This window comes from Strigops habroptila, chromosome Z, assembly GCF_004027225.2.
Source record: "Strigops habroptila isolate Jane chromosome Z, bStrHab1.2.pri, whole genome shotgun sequence".
NCBI classification, from domain to species: Eukaryota; Metazoa; Chordata; class Aves; order Psittaciformes; family Psittacidae; genus Strigops; species Strigops habroptila.
In genome coordinates, this window is record NC_044302.2 from 39240754 (window position 1) to 39264670 (window position 23917).

At 37.6% G+C, this 23917-nt stretch overlaps 1 protein-coding gene across 5 annotated transcripts in view; it reads right to left on the minus strand.

Annotated features, from left to right (window-relative positions):
• The window catches only part of SRFBP1 (serum response factor binding protein 1), a 79658-nt gene that overhangs the window by 37042 nt on the left and 18699 nt on the right, over positions 1-23917 (minus strand). For 2 of the 5 annotated variants that reach the window (XM_030512087.1, XM_030512088.1), the window contains exons 2-4: positions 15092-15180; positions 14053-14125; positions 1077-1169 (exon numbers count right to left, since the gene is read on the minus strand). In XM_030512087.1, the coding sequence (XP_030367947.1) occupies positions 1077-1169; positions 14053-14125; positions 15092-15180 (255 nt within the window). Of the gene's footprint in view, positions 1-1076; positions 1170-3569; positions 3675-14052; positions 14126-15091; positions 15181-15508; positions 15535-23917 lie in introns of those variants that run through there. The other 3 variants (XM_030512089.1, XM_030512090.1, XM_030512091.1) reach the window with 3 other exon arrangements.

Here is a 23917-nt window from a genome sequence, read left to right on the forward strand (position 1 = left end):
GATGAACACTGTGAACTCGGCATTTTTAGTCAATTAGAGTAAATGAATTATTTAATTTTGGAGGTTCCCATCTGATTCAGTAGCCACATTCAGGAAGCAACAGTCACCGTTTTCACCATAGGATTAAAAAAAAAAAAAAAAGTTAGCCTGTAATCTTGTGACAATTTCAGAAGTAGAAGGTATTATGAAAGTAAATGTCAATTACAAGCATTCAAAAGTTACAAAAAAGGAAAGAACAAGCTCACTAGATTATTCAGTACAGCAAGTATGATGATGCCAAAATTACCGTTATTTGAATATTCTTTTTTCTTCAAACATCTTTTAGTTCTGAATGTCAGTGTTCACTTGCACTAGTACAATCTGTAATTTAACTCTGCACTGGCAATTTGTTCCACACTGCTTTCCTAATATTAAAATAACAACCACATGCAATTTCAGGGTTAACATATTTCCAAGCAGTCCTGTGTTGGCTGGAACTATCTTCGGTTTGGAATTACGATCCCCGGTATTCACAACCATTGCCAGTATCACTAGTTGCCAGAGGAACTGTTTTTTTAAAAATTTAAAGAAAAACAGTGTTACCTGCCAGAAGGGGACGCTATGCACAACTAACAGAAAGCTGCCTCCTCCATTCGGCCTCGTTTCTCCCAGCAGGAGCTTGAGCCAGCAAGACTGCCACCAAAGCAGCCAGAAAAAAGATGTGCTGTATTCTCACGGTGTTCCTAATGAAGACAATGACTGACAAATGGGTGCAATCCAGCTAATAATCTCCACCCGCTAGATTCTGGTTTGAAATAGATACGGAAATGGAAATGAATAATGAAAACAGAAGAACACAGAGAGATGCAGGAAGAGGTACAAGAGCAGGAATACACAAAGCCATACATATACACAGCCCCTTTTTGTCTGCTTCCAGAGAGCATAAAGGATTATGTCACAATTAGACGTCTACAATTAGACACAATGGAGAAAGAATTTCCTTCCTCCATACCCTTTCCCACTATGCACTTATCTCCAGGAAAAGTACTCCTCTTCCAGTCTTCTCTTAAAGCGTCATTGGGAAGAAAACAAATTACTTTTTGTCCTTTCCCAGAGATCTTGAAACTTGAGCAAGACAAACCTGCTATCTCATTTGCCCAAGGTGAGAGGTAAAGTTGGAAAGAAGAGATCTGGCAACAAAACATGAAAAATAAGATTTTTTTTTTTTCAGCACCTGCATATTTCCAAAATATCTGCTAAAAGCAAAATATTGGTATACAAAGTGCAAAAGAACTATCCAGGACAAACACATGAGTTGTGTAAGCATCCAAAATCAATAGTTCACCTTGTATCCTGGGGAATTGTACCTCAATTTTGTTACACCATCTGTAGATGCTATGCCATGTCTCTGATCATCCTTGACACTTTTCTTTATGCCTTTACTAGCTTTTCTTTTCTCCACCCCCTGCTTTTTTTTTTCCCATATACACTAAGATGACTAATGGAGTATATGATAAAACAATTGATTTAAATAGGAACAGACTGTCTTCTGTCTGAAGACATCAAAAATAGCATTTTCACACAGGTATCTGTGGCAACCCCAATAATCACCTCCTTACTGGTAACAGCGAATTTGAACCAGTGAAAATGAATCATTGGAAATGTAATTCTCACCACTACCACATGTGTCACTTTGCATTTATCACTACTGAATTTCTTTAGCCATTTTATTGTCCAGTTAGTCAGTTTCGTAGTAACATTTTTCAGTGTCTCAGTGTTAGCATCTACACTATCCTGAAATTTTGGGTGATCAAGCTCTGTCATTCATTCTTTTTCTGAATAATTTCCAGCACTGACCTCCACAGAACGCCACTGTTAGCTTCCCAGCACAATGAAAGCTAACCATCTATTCCTCTTTTAGGAGTTATGATGTTTAACTCTGTGACTAAAAGAAGATAACTCATACCCCTAATGAACAGCTTTAAAAAAAAAACCCAAAACAGAACTGAACAACCAACCTAAACTAAACTACAAAAAAAGATCCCACCATAGGCTTTGGTGAAAGCTGGACAGTGGCTTTTTGGAAATAAACCAAGATACAGATTCAATGAGCAACACCCATTATGTACTTATCCCTTCAAAGAACTCCCGCTGATTTGCAAGGCATAGCTTTCATGTCCTAAAGGTACAATTATTCTGCCTCATCCTATTCATCCATGTACTCACTAAATCCATTCTTCAGTAAAAGTGCCAATGAGTCTGTCCAGCACTGAAGTCATATTTACATTAGTATTACATTCCCAGAACCGACTTTACGTTCTTGGTTTGTTTTTTTTTCATAAGCAGGAGGCAACCATGGGGGAAATAAGATTTTACACACAAAAGCATCAACTGGAACAAGAAGTCATAGCAGCTGCAGTCACCATTCTGAATTAATTAGTTTCCAAGTGACTACAAAGATATTTACAGTAGGTCACCAATTTTTTTCCCCACAACCTCTCTAATTAGAAGTAAGTTTAAAACATTTACTACAATATTCAAGCTTAACTTCTTTTATATATATGAAGAACAAAGAACCTAATTTCTGTGTCATATTTCTTTGGAATAAAGAGTCCCCAGAAGAACAGTTGATTAACGATACTGAGACAGTTTAATATCGATCCACCATGCTAAGTAGATTTACTGTAACTGGAGATATTTTTCTTAGCTTCTTCAGAATAAATTAAGTACAAAGGCCAGTTAGTATACAGCAAGAAATCAACTAGAACTGCCTCTCAGATCTCTCACAAGGACCATCTTATTTGGCAGCTGTTAATACACCTCAGCATGGGATGGCCAAAATGTAAAGAAAGGGTATGCAGTTCTTACAGAAACATTCTTTTCTATCTCCGGTTCAGATGAACGATGAAGAAGGTTAATGAAGAGGCCCAAGTTGGTGCATTGAAGTTAAATATATGTTGGGATACTCCAAACTATCTATTTGGAGTATGCATAAATATTTTCAAAATGAGCACAGAAACATGCTGATATTTCTGTCATTACTTTGAATAATAACTACAATAACTGTTTTGGTTTGCTGTCACTGCTCAATTTTCAAATAAATTAAGGCATATGGGCTGCATTAATTTGTTTTTTTGTACTACTGCAAAGGTTGCATCTTTATTAAAATAAACAAAAATGCTTAAGCAGAATTCAGAAAGGAGTCTCATCTGCAAGCCATATTTGTTTTAAAAAGTGAAAATAGTTTATTTTGCATCCAGTGCAAGACTCAAGAGCAAAAAAGCTTAATCTACAAGCAATATTTTTAAGACAGTTGACAACCTTTACTTAAAATGTACTTTAGCATTTTCCTTAACTTGTCTCAAATCCAATAAAAAGCTGCCTTTGTTAGCCATTTTCACTTTGTAGCTTAGAATCTAGTGCATAAGAAAAAACCCCACATGGTAACTGCTTCTATTGAAGTATCTTGTCAACAGTGAAGTCTTGAAAATGAAGCTGGTGATATTTCTACTGACTTTCATATTTAAGAAATGCAGCCCATTTTTTTTCGTGCAATCCAATGCAGTATCTGGTATTTAAAAAATCATTACCTCTGTTATCATAATGAAATAAAGAGTAGGAATGGCTGTCAGTTGTTTTCTCATTCCAAAATAAAACTGTACAGTACATGATTCTCCCCCCCCGACCCCCCCCACAGTTTTTCTCTCAGCTTTCCTTACAAAGTATTTTTTTTATGCTTGCTATCTAGGGGGAAAAAAAAAAAGTATCATATTGTACAGCTTTCTCATGCTGAGATTGTTAAGTTTGCTCAGTTAAGATATTTTGACCGCACAAGAGGAGCAAATGGAAGACTGACTTGGGAAAACAGTTATATTAAATATGGGGTTTCTCATTTTAGCATAAACATCAAAGGAAACAATGTATCAGTGAAAATAGTAAGAAATGCTATGAAGATTAAGAACAGAACTCAGTCACTGAGTATACCACCCTGCCTTATCACTATTTTAAGAATCCTTTGAGAAAAAGTGGTAGGTAGGAATATTCAAGGAAAGTGGGTATAACGAGGAGACACAGTTATGTAGTCTCCTGACAAGCCATTTCTCCTTCATTCTTATTCAGACAATCTAAAAGCCAAGTCTCAGACCTCATAAACACTGACAAAGGCATCCCAACAAGCTGTCCGTCATTCGGCTCATCACTCCTTCCTCAGCCATGAAGACCAAAATATTTGTGTTTTGATAAAAAAGTTGTCATAATTTGCTTCTAAGAATAACAGCATGTACATATTGGAAGACAGGCGTAAGTGAAATTTCCATGAAGTAAATTCCATTTGGAAGCAACACCTTTACTGTCTTGACTGTGGAGCAATTACATACACCAGCATTTGCTCCAGGAGTAATTTACATTTGTTCAGACTCTCTCACTTCTCTTTGGAAGTATAACCTTGTCTTTGCTCGTTATTTTAATGTTTATGGGATGTTTTTAATTTCAGAAGCAGAAGCAAAGAGCTTTTTTTAAGTAAGAATTTGTTCAGTATCAAAAATTCATACTACTTCTGAAACAAAATGCTCATGAATTATTGAGGAATTATCTCTTACAAGGATATCACAGCAGAGGAACTTCATGATTAGAAAAAAAGGTATCAGTAAGCAAATCCAGCCACCTATCATGATAGTCTTGATAGATGAGCCAGAGAGAGAGCATATTGTAAAAAATAAGACCTTGAAGTTACAGCACCAACCCTTTTCCCCTTCTAATCCAATGCCCCAGATGCTTTAATATTCATATGGAAAGGATGATAAAACACTATGCCGCAAGCAATTCCATACAGAAATGCATGATACTCTCTTTCCCTCCTCCAGTCATGAGCCACTGATTGTCATAAAACTATCCTTGCCATTTTTGCACAGAAAATGTACTAAGGGCCAGCTGTTTACATCTTCTTTGAAACAGGTCTACTTACTGGTAGTACCAGTTCAGTAATACAAACTAGCACAGAATAAAACATCCATTAGTTTATCAAATAAACAGTACTAAAATCAACTGTCCAGACAAGTATGGTATGGTACTGCTCCACACAGTGTATTCCCAAGCACTTGATCTAGGTACCTATATTCAATACTGCTTATGATGCTCTTCCACACACTCTTTCAAAGATAAGTCTACAGTACAGCACAGTTATAATGTATGTCAAAACCTAGGCATGCAACTCAGTACTGATTTATTCCCAAAGCCATTTCTTAAAGAGGAAAAGTCACAACTGACCAAATGAGATGGCTTTCACTCCTAACTAAAGCTAAAATATTTTGTTGTACACCATTTTACTGTTTCTAACTTTAAAATCCCTCCTTGTCTAAACATAGAGTTAAGTAGGCTGGAATACACTTCCAGATCGAGTGCAATCTTCTGCCCAAAGCAGCTCTAGACAGAGAAGGATTTTCAGAGCCACTGAGTTTTGAACATCCCCACAGACTGAGATCCCAGACCCTCTCTTTGCTGCCTGTTTCAGTTTTTTATCACCCCAGTGGCAAATCCCCCTTCCTGCCCACACAGCAAATCAGTATTCTCCAGGACGCAACTTACACCATCGTTTCACTGGAGACCTCTAAAGAGAGAATAGCTCATCTTCCTAGGCCATCTTATTCAGCAACAGGCAATAATAAGGTTTGCCCTTAGCCTTTTTTCAAAAAGGGTGAACACAGTTCTCTTACCATGCACATCATATGCTCCAGTCCCTAACCTGCTGGGTGGCCAGCCCTCTGCTGGACTTGCTCCACTATGTCCATGTATTCCTTATACTGGGAAGCCCAGAACTGGACACAGCACTCTAGCTCCAGTCCTGCTACAATCAAATAGAAGGAAAGGATCGCTGCCTTGGACCACAATGCAGTTAGCATTCCTTTCCACAGGGGCACTTTTTCGTCTTACGTTCAACTTCCTGTCCACCAGGACACTCAGGACCTTTTTCACAAAGCTGCTTTCTAGCCAATGGTTCCCAGCCTGCACTGTTGCATGGAGCTATTCCATCTCAGATACAAGACCATGCATTTGCTTTCCTTGAACGACATGTGATGCCTCTTTGTACTTGGCACTGGTGAGGCCGCATCTCGAAAATTGTGTTCAGTTTTGAGTCCCTCACTACAACAAAAATATTGAGGCGTTGGAGTGCATCTCCAAAGAGCAACGAAGCTGGTGAAGGGTCTATAGAAGACAGGCTGAAGGAACTGGAGTTGTCCAATCTGGAGAAAAGGAGGATGAGAGAGACTCTGCAACTCTACGCTCTCTACAACTACGTGAAAGGAGGTTGTAGTGAGGCGAGTGTCAGTCCCCCCTCCCAAGCGATATGTTAAGAGGAAACTGCCTCAATCTCCACCAGGGTAGGTTTATATTGGATATTAGGAAAGATTTCTTCACTGAAAGGGATGTCAAGCATTGGCACAGGCTGCCCAGGGAAGTGGTGGAGTCACTACTGTTGTCTGAAAAGTGGAAAGCCAAGATCTGGTTGCGTTTGAAGGAGCCAAGGAGAACAACTGGGATTGGAAGTACTAAAGGATGAGGTATTTGATAGCTTGGCAAAGTGACCATTCGGTTACCAAACTCAGCAATGAAACTAACTTTTAAGGTGCCAAAAAGTGAACTGCCTTCATTATGACACTAAAAGTCACACTCACAGGTGTGACCTGATCCAGGTGAAAACCCTCTCCCCTGAGCATGCATAGTCATTAGAAAGAATGACACAGCAAATACTGTAACTGGGAGCGTACTACCTTTTGACTTCTGCACATAAATGTAACAAAGGAAGCCGGCATTGGGGTGCTTGGTTTGTGGAACAGTCCATGGAGCACTCAGGCCTGAATTAAACACAGTATTTCACCTGAGAGTGTGAAATTCGTTTACTGCACGCCAGGCATGAATCCACTTTTCGGACAACAGACGTGTAGATCTAGTGCTTTGGGACACAGTTTAGTGGTGGACTTGGCAGTGTTAAGTCTACTGTTGGACACACATGATTTTGAGGGTATTTTCCAGCATAAATGATTCTATTATTTGTTTCTGATCAGGCAGCGTGTAGCAGATATTCAGAACACTACTACCCATGTTGGTCTGTCAGGTAATGCTGATCTTTGATCTCTTAACTGGCTCATTATCCATCCCAAGGCAGAGTTCCATGAATTCCTGTGGCTCTCTCACATAAAGGGTAATTTTCCCTTCCTTTTCCTCCTGCCCCTAGTTTGACTACAAGGAGATTACAGGAGATTGTGTCATAGGCTTTGCTAAAGTCAAGGTATACAACATCTGCTGCTTCCTTCTTATCCATACAGACAATCATCTCATCACAGAAGGTGATCAGGTTAGTCATGCTGTCGTGGTTTGAGCCCAGCTGGTAACTCAGAACCACACAGCCGCTCGCTCACTCCCCTCCTTCTTCCTCCCCCCACTCCCGGAGGGGTGGGGAGGAGAATCGAAAGAATGTAACTCCCACGGGTTGAGATAAGAGCAGTCCAATAACTAAGGTATAATACAAAACCACTACTGCTACCACCAATGATAATAATGATTAGTGAAATAACAAGGGGAGAGGATACAATTGCTCACCACCTGCTGACCGATACCCAGCCCAACCCGAGCAGTGATCTGGGCTTTCTGGGTAACTCCCCCCGGTTTATATACTGGGCATGACGTGCTGCGGTATGGAATACCCCTTTGGGTAGTTTGGGTCAGGTGTCCTGTCTCTGCTTCCTCCCGGCTTCCCCTCCTCCCTGGCAAAGCATGAGACTGAGAAAGTCCTTCGTCGGAGTAAACATTACTTAGCAACAACTAAAAACATTGGTGTTATCAGCATTGTTCCCAGGCTGAAAGTTAAAAAACACAGCACTGCACCAACTACTAAGAAGGAGAAAAATGACTGCTACAGCTGAACCCAGGACACATACACAATTCATCCTTGAAAATCCAATTCTGGCTATTCCAAGTCATCTTCCTGTCCTTCATGTTCCTGGAATTAGCTTCTGGAAAGACTTGCTCCATAACCTTCCCAGAGATTAAGTTGAGACTGACAGCCTGTATTTGCTCAGACCCTCCTTGCAGTTAAGCATGATGTTTGCCGTTTTCGACATGTCAGTAACTTTTCAATTATTATGACCTTTCAAAAATGATGAAAGCAGCTTCATTATGACATCGGTCAGCTCTTTCTGTATCCCAAGAACAAGGTATCTGGTCCCATGGACTTGTATATGTCCAACTGATTTATGCATTCCTTAATGGCATGATGTCTGTTGTGGGTAACACTTCACCTACACAGACTCTGCTTGTAGGCTCTGGAAACTCAGAAGCTAAAGGGCAGAACTGACCAGTAAAAACCAAGAGAAAAATAAGAACTGAACACCTCACCCTTTTCCATATTCTCTCAATGAGCTCTCTCAAGTGGACCCTTATTTTCCTTAAGCTTTACTTTTGCTCCCAGTGTACTTACAGAAGCTATTCCTGCAGACCTTCATACTCCTCACTGCTTAGAAATCCATCCGAATTTTGTATTTTCTAACACAATGTGTGTGCGTTCAGGGAGTGCCTTTACACTCCTCCCAGGTAGTCTGTTCTTGCTTCCACTTTTGGTGGACTTCCTTTTTGTGCTTGGGCTCAGGAACACATTATTTATCCATGCTGTCATCTTCTGTGTTACATTAGGTGCTCTGTACATTGTGTTTTCTACTTGGAAGAGACTTCTCATGCAGCCCTGACAGAACTTGACACAATTGTTAAAAAAAATCCAGAATTTGTATAACAAAAATAATCTGCCTTACTAGGGCGTACATTACCTACAATAGCCACATAACACCATTGATGAAGTAGAAGGTGGTGTGGAAAACAAGCAGTGAAATTCATGTTTCCTAAGTGCCTGACTGCTTACACGTATATGCCTGACTAATCCACACAGAGTGGATCTATCTGCCACTCGCACCAAGTTTCCTGCATTACTACAGCGAAGTGCAGCATGTATGGATAACAAGTCAGACGCTTACCACAGCAAGGAACCGCACTACGGTGAGGTGTTAACCAAAACCAAGGCTACAGAAGATGAAAACATTCACCAAAAAAAGAAACCACAGCTGTTAGAAAAAAAATTAAACTTTTTGAAAAAGCCCATTATTTCAGGATACAAAAACTCCATGCAAAAAGACCATACTAAAAGGAGTATTTATCAAGCTCCTTAGGCTGAGCTACTCTAAAATCATCAGCTGCTCAGTCCTGAGCAAAAGACCATTCATGAAAGTAAGGGATATGGGCAAGAAATTGCACGATTTTTGTTCCAAGGACAAAGGTTGTGAAAACATCCTGCATACTGAATCTCTACCTTTACAAAACATATTGGCTTTCAAAAGCTTGACAGTAATACTGGAGTTCACACCTAACTCTACTTCTGTTCCTATCTTGATAAAATATAAAGTTGAGATAAATAATTGAGAGTAAGGCATTATTTTTTCCTGTACCTCTTCTACTAAACTCTTTATTCTGTGATAAATATTGTGTTTTAAGTGTATTAAAACAAAAACATTGTACTGACTTATCTATTTCTCCTGTGATAATTTTCAGGATAGGGAACATATCTTCCCAACCATTTAACAATGGATGTTAATTAACTGCTGCTCATTCCTAACAACTGGCAGACATTTTACCCTTCTAGCACAAGTAGCCTTTCTTCCGTATTTCATTTATGCGCATCCTCCAAATATGACATTGCTATAGCAACACCTGCCATAATACCAAGGTTTTCACTGTAAGATAAAGGCAATAACTAGTCTTAAATACACAGTAAAGCAACCACATGAAGTTGTATTAAGATTTAATTTCAGCCAAGAAATTTAAACAATCCAAGATAAGCTACATGTTGCTAAGAAATCACAAGACAATCGATTATTTTTGTGTAAAGATTTTTTTTTAAAATACCATAGCTTCCTCAATATAGTAAGAAGAATCTTACAATGGTAATTAATCCATTTTGACAGTACCATCAAGCCTGACAAACAAGTAAAAAAATTCCTGCAAGTATACACAATTTTACATTATAAAAAAGTAGTATCATAGTAGAAGGACTAGAAAAGATCATACTGTTCTTTTTCCCCATCTTTCATGAATTGTTAAATAAATATTTTATATGGTTTTGGCAAAACAAAATCTGAAGTACTCAGAAAACAGTGTACTATTCCAATAGCTTTGAGAACTCCTGCAAACAATTAACCCAGTTCCTGCATCCACGTAGATGGAACTTTTAACTGCTCTCACGTCCCACAGTGTTTACTTCTAATTGTTGCGCTTCACACATTACTAATTGTATTTGCCAATTAAGTTATTTTAGATCTCCAATTCTAACAATGAAGACATATAGAATCAAAATTTATATGTCATTCCAACAATAACACGATATATACTATTTGCAAATTTAAATAACAAAAAATTTCTTAATACAGCCCAGCACTGAAACTTCCTAGGTTTTCACTATATGCAGAACTGTGCATGTGTGATTATGTATAAAGTATATAAAAAAAAAAGTAGACACAGACATGGCATTTTAATCTGAAAAGTGAGTATCTAATTATCTCCCACTCCTAAGAAACAGTATATTTACTATGAAATTAAGTGAGCGGGGTGTATTTAGAGTCTACCTGAAGACAGGAAAAAAACATCTCCCAGAGCTAATGATAAGACAGAGTTGCCAAATAATAGCAAACATTTTCTCCTTCCTATAATATCAAATTGTAATTAGTAAAGATCCACACTACAAAGAGAAGTTAAAATCTTGTACCTGAAAGTTCACATTTGTCTCATTCAGAAGGACAGCAGCTCTTACAAAGTCCTGCTGAACTGCAGGCAGCCAACTTTTAAAAGCAGTCACACCACCAGGCAACCGATTTATTGTTTCCCCCCCCCCCCCCTTTTTTTTTTTGTCACATTCTGGATGAAAGATAGCAGCTGTTCCACAAAGTGGCAGCAACCATACTGGAACACTGTGCTTACCAGGAAACAGATTCCCCAAGTAAATGACTAGTACAAAAAACTTCCAGGTTTACAGGCAGCTGAATGCAGATATGCAATTCTTAAGGAAAAGAATTCTTTCTTACTGTGATTTCAACCCCTCAGATATTTTTCTTGAGTAAAAGAAACTTCAGTCATCACATTAAAAACTTCATTAAGACAGATAGCTGTGCCGAGGTCCCAGGATTTCAGTCTCTCTTCCCTGAGCTTGAAACAAATTTCCTGTGAAACGCAATTCTACTCTAGTACCTTCTGAGGTCATCAGGATACATAAAGTCCTTCACAGAAGAGCTTGTTCATGCCAGCAGCACCCAAAGTGGTTTGTTTTCCTGGATATGTGGTAGGGGAAAGGTGGTCTGGGTCTGTTCTTGACTGATGGAAGAAAAATGCACCTTTAGAAAGAGGTGTGCTGTCTCTGGCAACAGGGAAAAGCTCAGGAAAAAAACCTGTACTATATTCCTTTTCTTTCAAAGATGCATTTTCTTCAAACTACAAGAACACTTCAAGTCTTTGTCCAACCAATAAGGAAGTTCTAGAAGTTGCAAGTAGTCATCTCAAGAAATCTTTTAATCTGAACATACACATGCTGTCAGACTCCGGTGCAACATCCACTTTCTGGCTCCAAACCACTTTGGCTGGCGTAAGTATTTTGGTTTTTGTCTTTCAATTCAACTTCTCTTTGCAGCTTGCTATACTCCTCAAGACTAAACATTCAATAATAGATAAAGCAGACATTTTTTCTTACATAAAACATGTAAGTAGAAGTTTATGGACTATTTCTGCATGTTACACAGAAAATGACCAATTCCTCATGTATATAATCCGTTTTGAAAGGAATTTGCATCTTCTCTGATAAGTGTTTCGAACCCACACACTAAAATTGCTAGAATAGTCTGGATAATACAATCCTGCTCTAAGTTGCACCTTCATAGACTGCTTACTAATTTAGCTTATTAACCATTTCTATTCTTCCTATTTTTTCCTAAAAATTCTAAAATACCCATTCAGGTTATGCAAAGAGTTCTTTATGAATCCTATGATGTATAACTTAAAACAGAAGTTTGTTGGGAGTGACATATCAGCATAAAATCTGCCACAATCTCAAATATGATTTCTGTGAAAGCTGTTTTGTTACTCTTCCATCCTGAATTGAGAAATATTTCTACACCACCTCTAAAAAGCTTAGTCTTGAAATCAACAGTGGTGAAACATACGTAAACAACTAGTGCCTTTTAGGCTGTGATTCATAAGAAACAGTAAATTTTCTTTTGTCTAAGGAATAAATACACTGTAGAGCTAGTAAGCGTCTGTTCATTTTTACAGACTAAAAAGCCCCAAGTAAACCAACCATTCTGCTATAAAAATTATTATTACTATTATTATAAGGGTGCATTTTTTAACAGTAAAGACCACTTAGAGCGCAATTTCAGGTAATCAACATATTTACTAGTATTTGCTTGAGAAGTGGGAGAGCTTTTACCCCTTCTCAGTTGCTCACTTTGAAGACTCCTCCATTTCTATAAACTATTCCGAAGCAGAATTTGTTTGCCTTCAGCTCTCCAAATCACAAATCTATCCTCCCTTGACAATAACTCTGAAAGTTAACACTCACAAGTCCTGCACTCATTAAGGCCAACTGAAGAAACAGCTTGAGTGTACTTGGCCAATATGGTCTTAAGGGCAGGCAGTGTTCAAGATGTCTGCATGAGCCAATCCTGGAAGGATTTTGTCCACATCTGGACAAAGGAAACACTTCTGGGAGGCATGTGCAGAATGGATCTTGCGGTCAAACCCCCTCTGGAGTGCTCACAGAAGCCCTATAAAACATGTGCTTGTAAGCTCAGTGCCGCACAACACCTGATCACTTGATGCATACTCTTACGCTTTGACAGACATTTCCAGAATTCTCATCATGCTCCAACAGACACATAAATGTGACACAAATGTGCCATAAACCACCCCCCCAATCAATCACATAACCAAGACTGATGGCAAGCCAGAAAAACAGAATGCCTCAATATGACTGTCATGTTGCTTGACCAGTGCCTTATACTTCAAAACAGCGCTGCACTATTTCTTTTCCCCTTTAAGCAGTGTGCTGAAAATCCCTATGCTTCCACGTGATGAATATGGCACAAAGCACAATCTCAGTGGATCAGTGAAGCCTTTCCAGCTAGCAGCGTTTTTGAAGACTAAGGTCGGTGCAAGGGTCACAAATGAAAAAAGGGGAAAAACAAACAAACAAAAAAAAAAACAAACAAAAACAAAAAAAAAATAAAAAGAGAACAGTGGAAAGAGAAAAACCAACACACAACAGTAATGGTGACTTAATCATCAAGGTGACTGCAGTCATCAAGGAAAAATAAACAAATTTGTGACAACAATTTGCTTAGCCTATACAGGACTCTCATACTCGAGCCTTAGGACTGGAACTTGTACCTCATTTCAACACACAATTTTCAGCAGTATCAATCAAAATTGAGATACGACACTACAAAAGTTACATAATTTCTGAAGCATTTGCCAATATGTCATAACATCAAAGCTATAAAAACTCCATCAGCAAAGCTGAAGATAAAAAAAGGTCTGACTCAAGTGTTACCAGCCCCTTGCAGCTAAAATTTCAAACTACTACAGAACTTTGAAGTTGAGAGTAAAATGTAAATAGCATCATGCGTGGAGATAAGCGAGGATACCATACTATCAGGCACACAAAATGCCTTCCATACTCTTGAGCGGTACGAGAACTTTAATTTCTGCACTTTAAACTGTTATGATAAAAATTTAAAACACCATGCATTTCTAGACAAATTCATGTTTAGCCTGGCAAGATTAAGACTTAAACTGTCTTAACACTTTGACATACACAGCGAACAATGGAAATATGCAAATATTCACAATTTTCCTTCAGTGTTACAGTAACGATCAACCTGACTCTTGAAATATTTCAGTTAAGTTTCAGTAATGCAGTCCCAGAAAACAAAACTTTTGGTAACAAAAATTAATTGCCTCTAATATTTAAATATCTAAACATGGTATTACCTTCATGGCATGGATTTCTTCTATTAATCTATCAACTCGCTTTTGGTTCTTTAATTTCAAGTCTTCGGAACCCCTGCAAATAAAGTCAGTCTTTAGTAAAAAAATAAAACCTTTTTTGCTCACTTTATTTCCCTGTGGGCTAACACTAAGTAGCGAAATTAAAATATTGCAACAGTGAGCATAAACACATTCCCCTGTTGTTAAATGAATATTCTAGCAAAGAGTTGAACACAATGTAATGCTTCTGCTGTTCTGAACAGAGAAAAAAAATACTGAGGACTTACCAGAGTAAGACAGCCAAATGTTACTCTATTAGAAAACAGGAACAGTAATTCCTATCAACAATGCATAGGAGACATTGATATCTCAAATATAATTATGTTTTAAGATCTGTAATATTTAAATATAAAAGATCATTGGGTGTGCTTCTTATTTTGCAAAATTTGTTAAAATCGTGGGAGAAAAGTAGGCTCAATTTACACTTCGAACGCAGTAACAGATGTATTTTTATTGTGACAATAAGATGTCATATGTCACTTAGGACCAGTTATGTTTAAAAACATAATCTACAAAATGTTGTTTTAACTATTTGCTTAAATATTAATACAAATTATTAAAAATCAAGTATGACTTGCGTATCTGTGCAAACTGAACAATACTTTTTGCTATAGAACCTTTCAGAAAACTGAAGTGAGAAAAGGTTGCCCAACTTGCAATCAATAGCAGAAAAACCTAAAAGATCAGGCCTGACACCTTTAAAAGTGCTGTAAAAGGTTCTCTAAGTGATTCAATTAGCTTCCAATACATTAAATCACTTTAAAAAATGTTATCCCAATTCTGCCTAATGAAACTGCTTTTTAGTTAGCATTTTTAGTTTATCTAAAGTGACATAAATAAGACAAACAGAACTTATGCATTGTAGTGCCTTAAGATTTAAATGTAATACATGTTTCTCCCACTTCTCCATTTTTGGGAAATCAATTAAGATGCTGTCTCATTTATGAACACACAAACAAGAACACTGATATTTAAAACTGACTTTTTCAACTTTAATTTCCTGATGTGTCTCGTTAGTTTACGAATAGTCAGGACTCTGGCCTTCTTCACATCTTTTCTCATCTTCACAACCTGTCAGAAAGATGGAACACATTATAAAGCTTGTTTTCCTTGATTAGTTTCCATATACAATACTTTCATTACCTTGACTTAAATTTTAGAAATTAGTTCAACAAAAAGAACTATTTTTGAAAACAGATTGTATTCCCCTGCTAACCAAATCCCAGTTCAAATTAATTCAGATTTTAAAATCAAATTGCTTCCATAAACATCAGAGGAAGAACAACCAACAGTCTAAAAATGTGTCTGAGGTCTAAACAGAAGACAAGACATTCCCAGGTAGCCATACTTTAATATTATTCTTAGAGCTAGACTGTGCTGGAGATTTGAAAAGACTTACCTTTTGCCTTCACTTTGTTTATTTTTGTCCCAGTGAAGCAGCACCAGTACTTTTCCAGTACATTAGGACATAATATATAAAAACATTTCCATTATGAAACATTTTTAAAGATTAAGGAAAGACTCCTAAATGAAACATATTATTTATTATAGGGTAGAATTTAATAGATGAAAATCTTTTTATATATTTGAATTGATTTTTGTCAAAAATAAAATCAAAGTGATTTCCAAATCACTACAGACTCTTCCAACTTCCTACCTTACCCATTAGTCTGTTCCAAAAATTTACTTCAAAGTAGATAGTATTAAATAAAACTTGACAGTGATGTTTTGGTCTTATTTCTCACCCAAAAATAAAAGAAACAGAATACTAATTATTATTTGAAAGACAAATCTTTGGAATCTTTCGCTATTACATTCCATCAGGCCTAGGCCTAGGCCAATGCCTCAGGCCTAGGCATTGTCTTGTCAATGACATGCATTTTGGAGACAGAGGGAATCAATAGTGACCTACCCCCTCTTATTTATTCAGCTGTATTTTACTATAACTATTAAGATTTTATATTCAACAGTTAAACAGAAAATATGAAATATTAAAGCAAACAAAGAATCAGTCTTCCTGACAAAAGGCCAAATTTCTCTTACATTTATTCAGCGGGTTAAATTTCAAAATAAGTTGGCATCTCCTTCTCAAGAAAGTTCTTCTTTACCTCAGATTTCTATTTCATCTTCTAATTTCTCAGAGATAACATCAAAATGGTTGCTTGATGGTGACTGCACCATCAAGTTAGTTCCACATAGAATATTAGTATTATAAACCTGCACCAAGCTTGACCAAAATAGAGAAAAACACACCTTCAAATCTCACAGAGGAGCACTGCAAACCTATGATAGGAAGCTTGGCTAGCGTGTATGACTGTGCAGAGACCATAAAGGTGAGTGTATTACTTAATTATAACAAACATACAAACAACAACAAAACAAAAAATAACCCCAGAACAAACAAACAAAACCCCACATATTTTGCATATTTGATTACGCCTGTAGCTGGGTTACCAACACTAGCAGTGTACCTTGTGTACTTTGAACTGTACTCAGCAATGGCTCTATTGAAAGCTGAATCTGTCAGAGCAAAACAATTTTTGAGTGGGGCACACACCAATTGCCAGCCTCACCTCTGACAGTGCAGAGAAGGAACGTGTGGAGCATTGCTCCCCTGAAAAGTAGGGAGGGGAACTGTGCTGGGGCAGCATTACTGGCATTTGCCCAGAGAGAAAGGAAAAGGCAAAGAGGGTTTTGGGGCGAAGACTAACTGACTTGAAATTAGGTTCCTGTTCTAAAATTGGTACAGCAAAGGTTACCCTAGTGAAAATAACTGCACACAGGCCTACCTACAAGTATTTCTACTGCAGTTAACAGCAGAAGCCACATGCCAAAAAGCACGTGTGCCAATCCTCTGCTAGACAGCAGCACTGCTCAAGCCTCCGTACACTAAAGAAAAAATCCTTGACATCACCATTTGCCACCTGACCATCTAAACATTCCTTTTTATAAGATACTAAATAGAATTTTCACAGCTCTTATATTTTCACAGCTCCCTATATTACACGTTCTTCCAAATGGAAGAAACAGAATACAGCATCTTCTGGTCGAATACCTCTCAGATACTATATATGTTCAAAGACTTTGGCAGTTCAGATGCAAACTGGGTATGCTTTCTTAGAAAGTTTGGGAGGAAGGGAGTGTTTGTTTTGGTCTGGGTTTTGTTTATTGGTTTTTGGGGTTTTTTTTTTTAATAACCGTTAAAAACATCCACAAGCTACCAACATATTTGAATTTAAATAAGTCATATTTTACATATTAGTTACTGTATATCCAAACATGAAGTATATTTAACTTTCTCTCAAAAAATATTCTCATTTTTTAATAGAAATATTTCAAGGCAGACACAGCATGTTTCCGGGGCCTACAAGAGCCAAACCCCAGCCTCCCCTGCTGCCAGCCAACGAAGGCCATATAGACATATGACAGCAGGAATGAGGGACGGTATTCGCTCTTTGGCAGACTGGGAATATCAATTTATGTAATCCACAGTCACTTCTTTCACACGGGACAGTATGCATCAGCTGTGTTCTTGGAAGTACTCAAAGTTCTCAAGAAAGCGGTCAGCTCTTTGGGACAGAAATCAAAAAAGTTTTGCTTTAGATTTACAGTGTGCTTGAAATAATAAGGCTTAAACCACGAGGGTGGCTTCTAGGACTCACTGAACTATCCACCTCTAATATTACCAAGCCAGATAGGCAACTTCCTCTTGAGTGGGGGAAAAAAACCCCAAACCCAGTAACAAAAAGACCCAACCCACCAAAACCACTGGTAGATTTTGAAAAATAATAACAAATATTTACTCATAATAAGTAAGATATTTTTTATAAACGGGTGAAGAAAAGACAATAAGAAAAGGAGAAGTCTTTGCACTGAAACTTAGAAAGGCTGCAGTGTAAGTCAAGATAAGACTTACCAATTCTTCAAGACTGGCCAAGAAGGATTTTTGATCAACTTAAGAGGTTGCAGTAAACACAAAAGAATAATTATAAACACAGGCAAACCTCAAAGCAAGCAATATCTTCTATCAATAGGAATGCATTCTAGGATTCCTGTAAATTCAGGAAGCCTGCAATTGTAAGTGGAAATAACCACTTCAAGGACTCCTTGCAACAAGAGATGCTTTCCTTTGTTGAAGACATTTCTTTATTTTGTAGGAAAACACTATCTGCAAGCTAATCAAGCGATTACTGTTTATTAATACGAACAAATACCTGTGTTTATAGATTACTAAAACACATTAATTAAAATTCTTAAACAGTAAGAATAGTTAATATAATAGAAAATATATAAATTATTAAATCTGAAAGAAATCATAGGGGATATTAACTCATTTTTAAAAAACCATGCACCTAACAAGTGCGTGTTTAAATGCATCACAAGAACTGTGTTTAACCCAGAATTTACAGCTGAGGAAAGGAGAAACCAAAACTTCAGCCACTTTGCCTTCTTTTTCCAGGTTGCTCCTGCTCCTTCCTTCTCATACCTGAAGGGTGAATAACCATTCCCAGAGATTGTTCCTTTTGTGTGACAGTCCAATCAAGCCCTCCCCAACCCTCAGCATGTCCAAGCCCTTCTCATGCCCAAGCAGGTGGAATAAAGGGAGAGAAACTGACACAGGATTGTTTAATCATACCTTTGATCTCTAAGTTCACACCCCTCTCTGCCCCCGTCCCTCCCCTTAAAAAAAAAAAAAGTTCGGTTTAAATGCTGGTATTTCAATCATAGATACAGAATACTTAATTTCAACTTACAAAAATCTTGGAAGGGCTGAATCAGGCCTGAATCAGTGTTGGACTTATTGGAAAGGGTTTCCGATTACTAACATTACCCCTTTAAAATTAATGGGACATTGTTACTCTATATGATACAAGACAAACACGGGTAATAGAACAGAAAGTCATTTTAAGAGCCTCCCACACAATTAAGCTGTTGCAAAAAAACCTTTTGTGAAAATTTTCAAGTTTCTTGAAGAGAAACCTAACGTATTTTTAGATGAAAGAACAAAAAAAAAAAAAAAATATCTAGTTCAGGTTCCAAAACCCTAAATCGCTATGAGCGGTCCTCATACTGGTGATGGCAACAAAAACACACAAAGCAATGTGGACTTAACAGTATAGGCACAATATTACATTAGAATCCACATGACTAGTCAAAGGTATTTGCCTGCACATTTTTAACACAACAGCAGCAAAGTTCTCAAAGGAACACTACATTAGAATAAAATGTTATACTTGGCCACTTCTGAAACTTGTTTTGAGGTCTGTTCAGGCAAAATGCCTCCAAACTAAGCTAGTGTTCAGCCAATTAGAAAAAAAATAAAGGAAAGTGTGACTAAAGATTTGTAGATGTAACAAGAAAGGTACGTGCCTGAACTATAGTATCGACTATATTTAACCAAAAAGCTCATAATCGGAAAACAAACACCAAACCATTCTTCAAAAAGTATTAATCCAACAGATTAAGAGAAAAAAAAAGCAATAACATGTTTCTGCCCATGACTTGTTTAATATATTCTATGCGAAAAACACTGAAGTACTAGAACAACTGTATAGGTTTACAATATGAAAAGTGTTTTTTTCTTGCTGCCATGTACAAAAGGTAGTACTGTACATGAAAATAACTGAAAGACTCAAAATGTCTTAAATTCTTCTTAACTCAAAGTTAATAAAAGTTTACTTATGCAGGTGGCCCAGCTATCCAAAATGCATGAAAGCCAATAAACTGATGGCCATGTCTTTCTCCTCTGAGCAGCATGAAGCACATACAACTGTTCTCCCTGGGCTTCAGCCCATGAAGTGCTGAACATTTTGGTCCTGATCCAATAATGCACTTAAACAAATTATTACTTCTTTAAACAACCAGCACTAGACAGACCAGAGTTTTTTCACCCACTTCTGCTTTATGCCAGCACACAGTCTAGTCCTAGTTCTTGTACAAGTAACCAGAAAAGACAAACCATTCTGTTCTCCTCAAGAAACAACACTGCACCTAACCTTATCCACTGAAAAAACTCACCGTAAGAGTTCACAGCGTTGTGAAATATCCATAATGTTATTCAAACACACATCCACTAAATAGAGACCTCCCTCCTTTCCCCCAATATGGTGAAGTCTCTCCTGTATAAAGATTGTCAAGGTCCAGACACAACTAGAAAAAAAAAATCATTTACAATCTGATTATTCCTAAGCAATGTTCTGTAATTTTACTTAGACATGCCCAAATCCACTTTGCAATATAAGGCCTCTTGCATCTTTTCTTTCACCAAATGCCGGGGGGGGGGTGGGGTGGGGGGAAGGGGGTGGGGTGGGGGGGGAAAGGAGGGTATTTAAGAGGGTATTTATGAGTTTGCTTTTTGGCTTCAGTTTCTTCCTGTGCTCCCAAGTCTAACAGGCTATATCTGGCATGAACATCACACCTTGACCTTGAGAATGCAATGACAATGAGAAAATATCAAGAATCTACCTTGTAAATTCTGTCTCGGGAAAGAACCTATTTTAAACATACTTGATCATATTGTTACCAACAAATTACCTGCACAAACTGGATCTAGTGAACGAACAATCGCGATAAATGAAATTGTAGGTACAAGCTACACCTCAGTCCTAGTGGAGCTCTGTCATGGCAAGAGAACACTAGCAGGTTGAAATGAGAGTCTGATCCCTTAAGATCAAAACAGCTGAAAGCAAAAGGAAAAAAATATTTGTGTGTGCCCAAAGATATACAACAGAGTTCTGATTTTACTGCATTAAGAAACTTGCTTCTGAACACCCTCAAGTTTAAGCACCATACCTAAAGTAAAAGGGGAAAAAGTGATTAAAAGCACACCAAAACCAGTTGCGCATGTTGCTTCAATTACACATCAACAAATGTTAAAGCAAGAAATACAATTAAAAGAAAAACAAAAAGAAAGTGAAATATATTTGAGTATTCAAGGTCTCTCCAATACCTATAAGAAAAAGACGGTACTAAGTAATGTTTCAGTTCTCACCGAACTTTCCTTTCTTTCCTCATTTTAGGGCACATCAAAAGCATTGGTTTCATTTTATAGTTACTTGGCAATCTTCTAACCAAGAAATTACCATAGCAACAGAATATTCTAAACTTTAATTTTTGGTGCTATTTGGCACCAGAGAGTTTAAAAATACAGAACACCTGCAGCTGGATCACATATTAGCCAGAACTAACAATAGTACATAATCTTTTGAGTGAATAATCTAAGTGAAAAAATGTTTCTGGAACTTCATTACAAATATTTCTCTTTATTATCTGGAATGTCAGCTTGAAAGATCTAACAGTTTTTAGATTCTTCAGAAAAGCTAGAAATTGCCAAGTTTACTTTTTTTTTCTTTTTTTAGAAAAGAATCACTATATTACAGTATGTATTTTATTCATGTCAAGATATCTGGAAATAGCCAGTCAGATTTATTACAGCTTCATATATTTGCATTATAAAAATATATATATAAATATGGAGGTAAAGGCAAGAACACCACCACAAAGGCACCTATGTGGAGTATCAGGGTTCAGTTGTTTAGTTCCAGGGCAGTTTTACACAAACACATAACCACAAAATAGAAAAGCCCCCACATCCTACCCCTATAAAAACAAGATGAGTTTTCAGTCAGGTCAGAGCTGTTTCCCCTTAGTCACATGAACGCTAGCTAGTTACAAAGCAAAAGAGCAAAGTGAGAATGTACACAAGGAGACAGAGAGAAGGGCTACAAACAAACCAGGCTACAATAAATGTGCTATCCCTGTATTTACTATAAAGATCAAATCCCAGCATAGGAAGCGCTAAGGAGCACACAGTTTCTTCAGCTAGTCTGTGCTACACCAGTGTAGTACTGATCTTGCCTTTGCCATCTTCAGCTACATATGAACAGGTTTGAACTAAGTGCACTGAATTGTATCACAATACATCTAACAAAATGCAGCCAAGTTTACGGAACATGAGGCAACTTTTTTTGGATTAAAATATAGCACCCTGCAGCCCAAAGCAGGCTGAAGCACCATCACAAGCTGGAGGTACCCACAAAGCAAAACACCTGCATCCTCTCAATCCTCTGGGCACTCACCCTGTGAGGTTCCTGAGGAGGGTTACTAAAGATGAATTAGAAAAAGCACAGTGCTCACTTGAGCACATTTCCACATTTCTCATGGGAAAATTAAGGCACACGCTTCTTGTGAGTTACTGTCAAACCCTTCCTCCACAGTCTGTCCATGCTGCTTTCTTTGCACTTTCTCAACTGAAGCACTGAAATGAGTCTCTTTTTTCAATACAGCACTGTATTTCCTCCTGCATGGAGAACAGTTGTCATTTACAGCATAATTTCTCCAAGTGAAAACCACGATGAGTACTTGGACTGCTAGAAAAGATTATTTTCATCTAAAGGTTTTGAAAAGCAATTCCAAATATCTCAGATAGCTGGGATGCAGAAAGGCTAGTCTAGAATTACTTGCTTGTTGCCAAAGATCAAAATTTAACGGATTTACTGTTTCAGAGTCAGTGTCTCACTGTATGGAGTCAGGCTCTACCTAGTACTTCAGAAAGCATTTGAGCTTTCAAGTCCAAACCAGGACCATGAGCTGGCTAGACACATTTCTAAACTCTAAACAGCAGTAGTTGTAAACGTCCAGACAAGAAATAATTGTGATAAACTAGCCCAAAGATGCTGTATTACACAAATTAGCGCATAGGCCATCACATGAAAATAAAAATTACACAAGTCTTCCAAAACAGAGGACTACTTAAATGCAATTCCTAACCCTGTTCAGCTGGACATGAGTTTGGAAACCCCCAGCTAGCACTTTGCTAAAAATAATCCCTTGGAATGTTGCACGGGGCAGTAGGAATCAAGGCAGTCAACAGAGTCAAGCTCACATCAATGGATTTCTATTTTTAGGATTTCTTAATTAGACCAGAGCTCCAGCTAGAAACCACATGTGAATTTCATACCCCCTTATGCTTTGATTTCACAGGAAGACAGTAATAGCAGAAGCTACAGTAGTGACATAAGAATTATCAGGATGAACACACATGAATCGATAACATGAGTGGTGTCTATTTTCTGCGTTAATTATTCAAATCACAAACATTATCCAAACCAGTAGAGTTGAACTATCATGAAAAGAAAATTGTGGCAAAACTGGATATGACACCTTTCACATAAAATCAAACATGAAACAACAGTGTTTCCAGTATTAATTTGGGGGGGGGGGGTGAGGGTAGCGTGATTGCTTTTGCTTGGGATTGGGTTGTGGCTTTTTTTCTTCCTTTAAAGACGCACTGTCAGATTGCTACTTCCTCTTCTTCAAGTAAGATAGGCACCTTTCTGCAGAAACTAGAGAGTTGTTAAAAAAAGAGACAGTCAAAAGAGATTTACTTACACCACTGTTGTGAGGATATTTTAAAAAACATGACTCTGGTTAACATATAGTTTTTAAAGATTAACCTCTTTTTACCTAAAAATGAGCTTAAGCAGTGCTGTTGAGCACTCACCAACCCCCCACTTAGCACAATTCACGAACCACATTAGTCTAACAACCCGCAAGGAGCTAGAACTCTCTCTTCCAACTGCTTTAAATGCAAGTTAAATTCAATCTGTCTGACTAAGCCCAAAAACATCAAGGGATAATTTTGTCTGACACAACTAAAGAACAACCAGCTGCAGCTCAGCTGCAAGGATAAACCAGTGCATCAGATCATTTTTCCTTATTCTACCTCAATTTTATTGTCTCAGTCATAGGGTATCAGTCACTTGAAAAAGTGCAGAGTAGAAATGTTTACAAGAGCAGAACAGTTAAA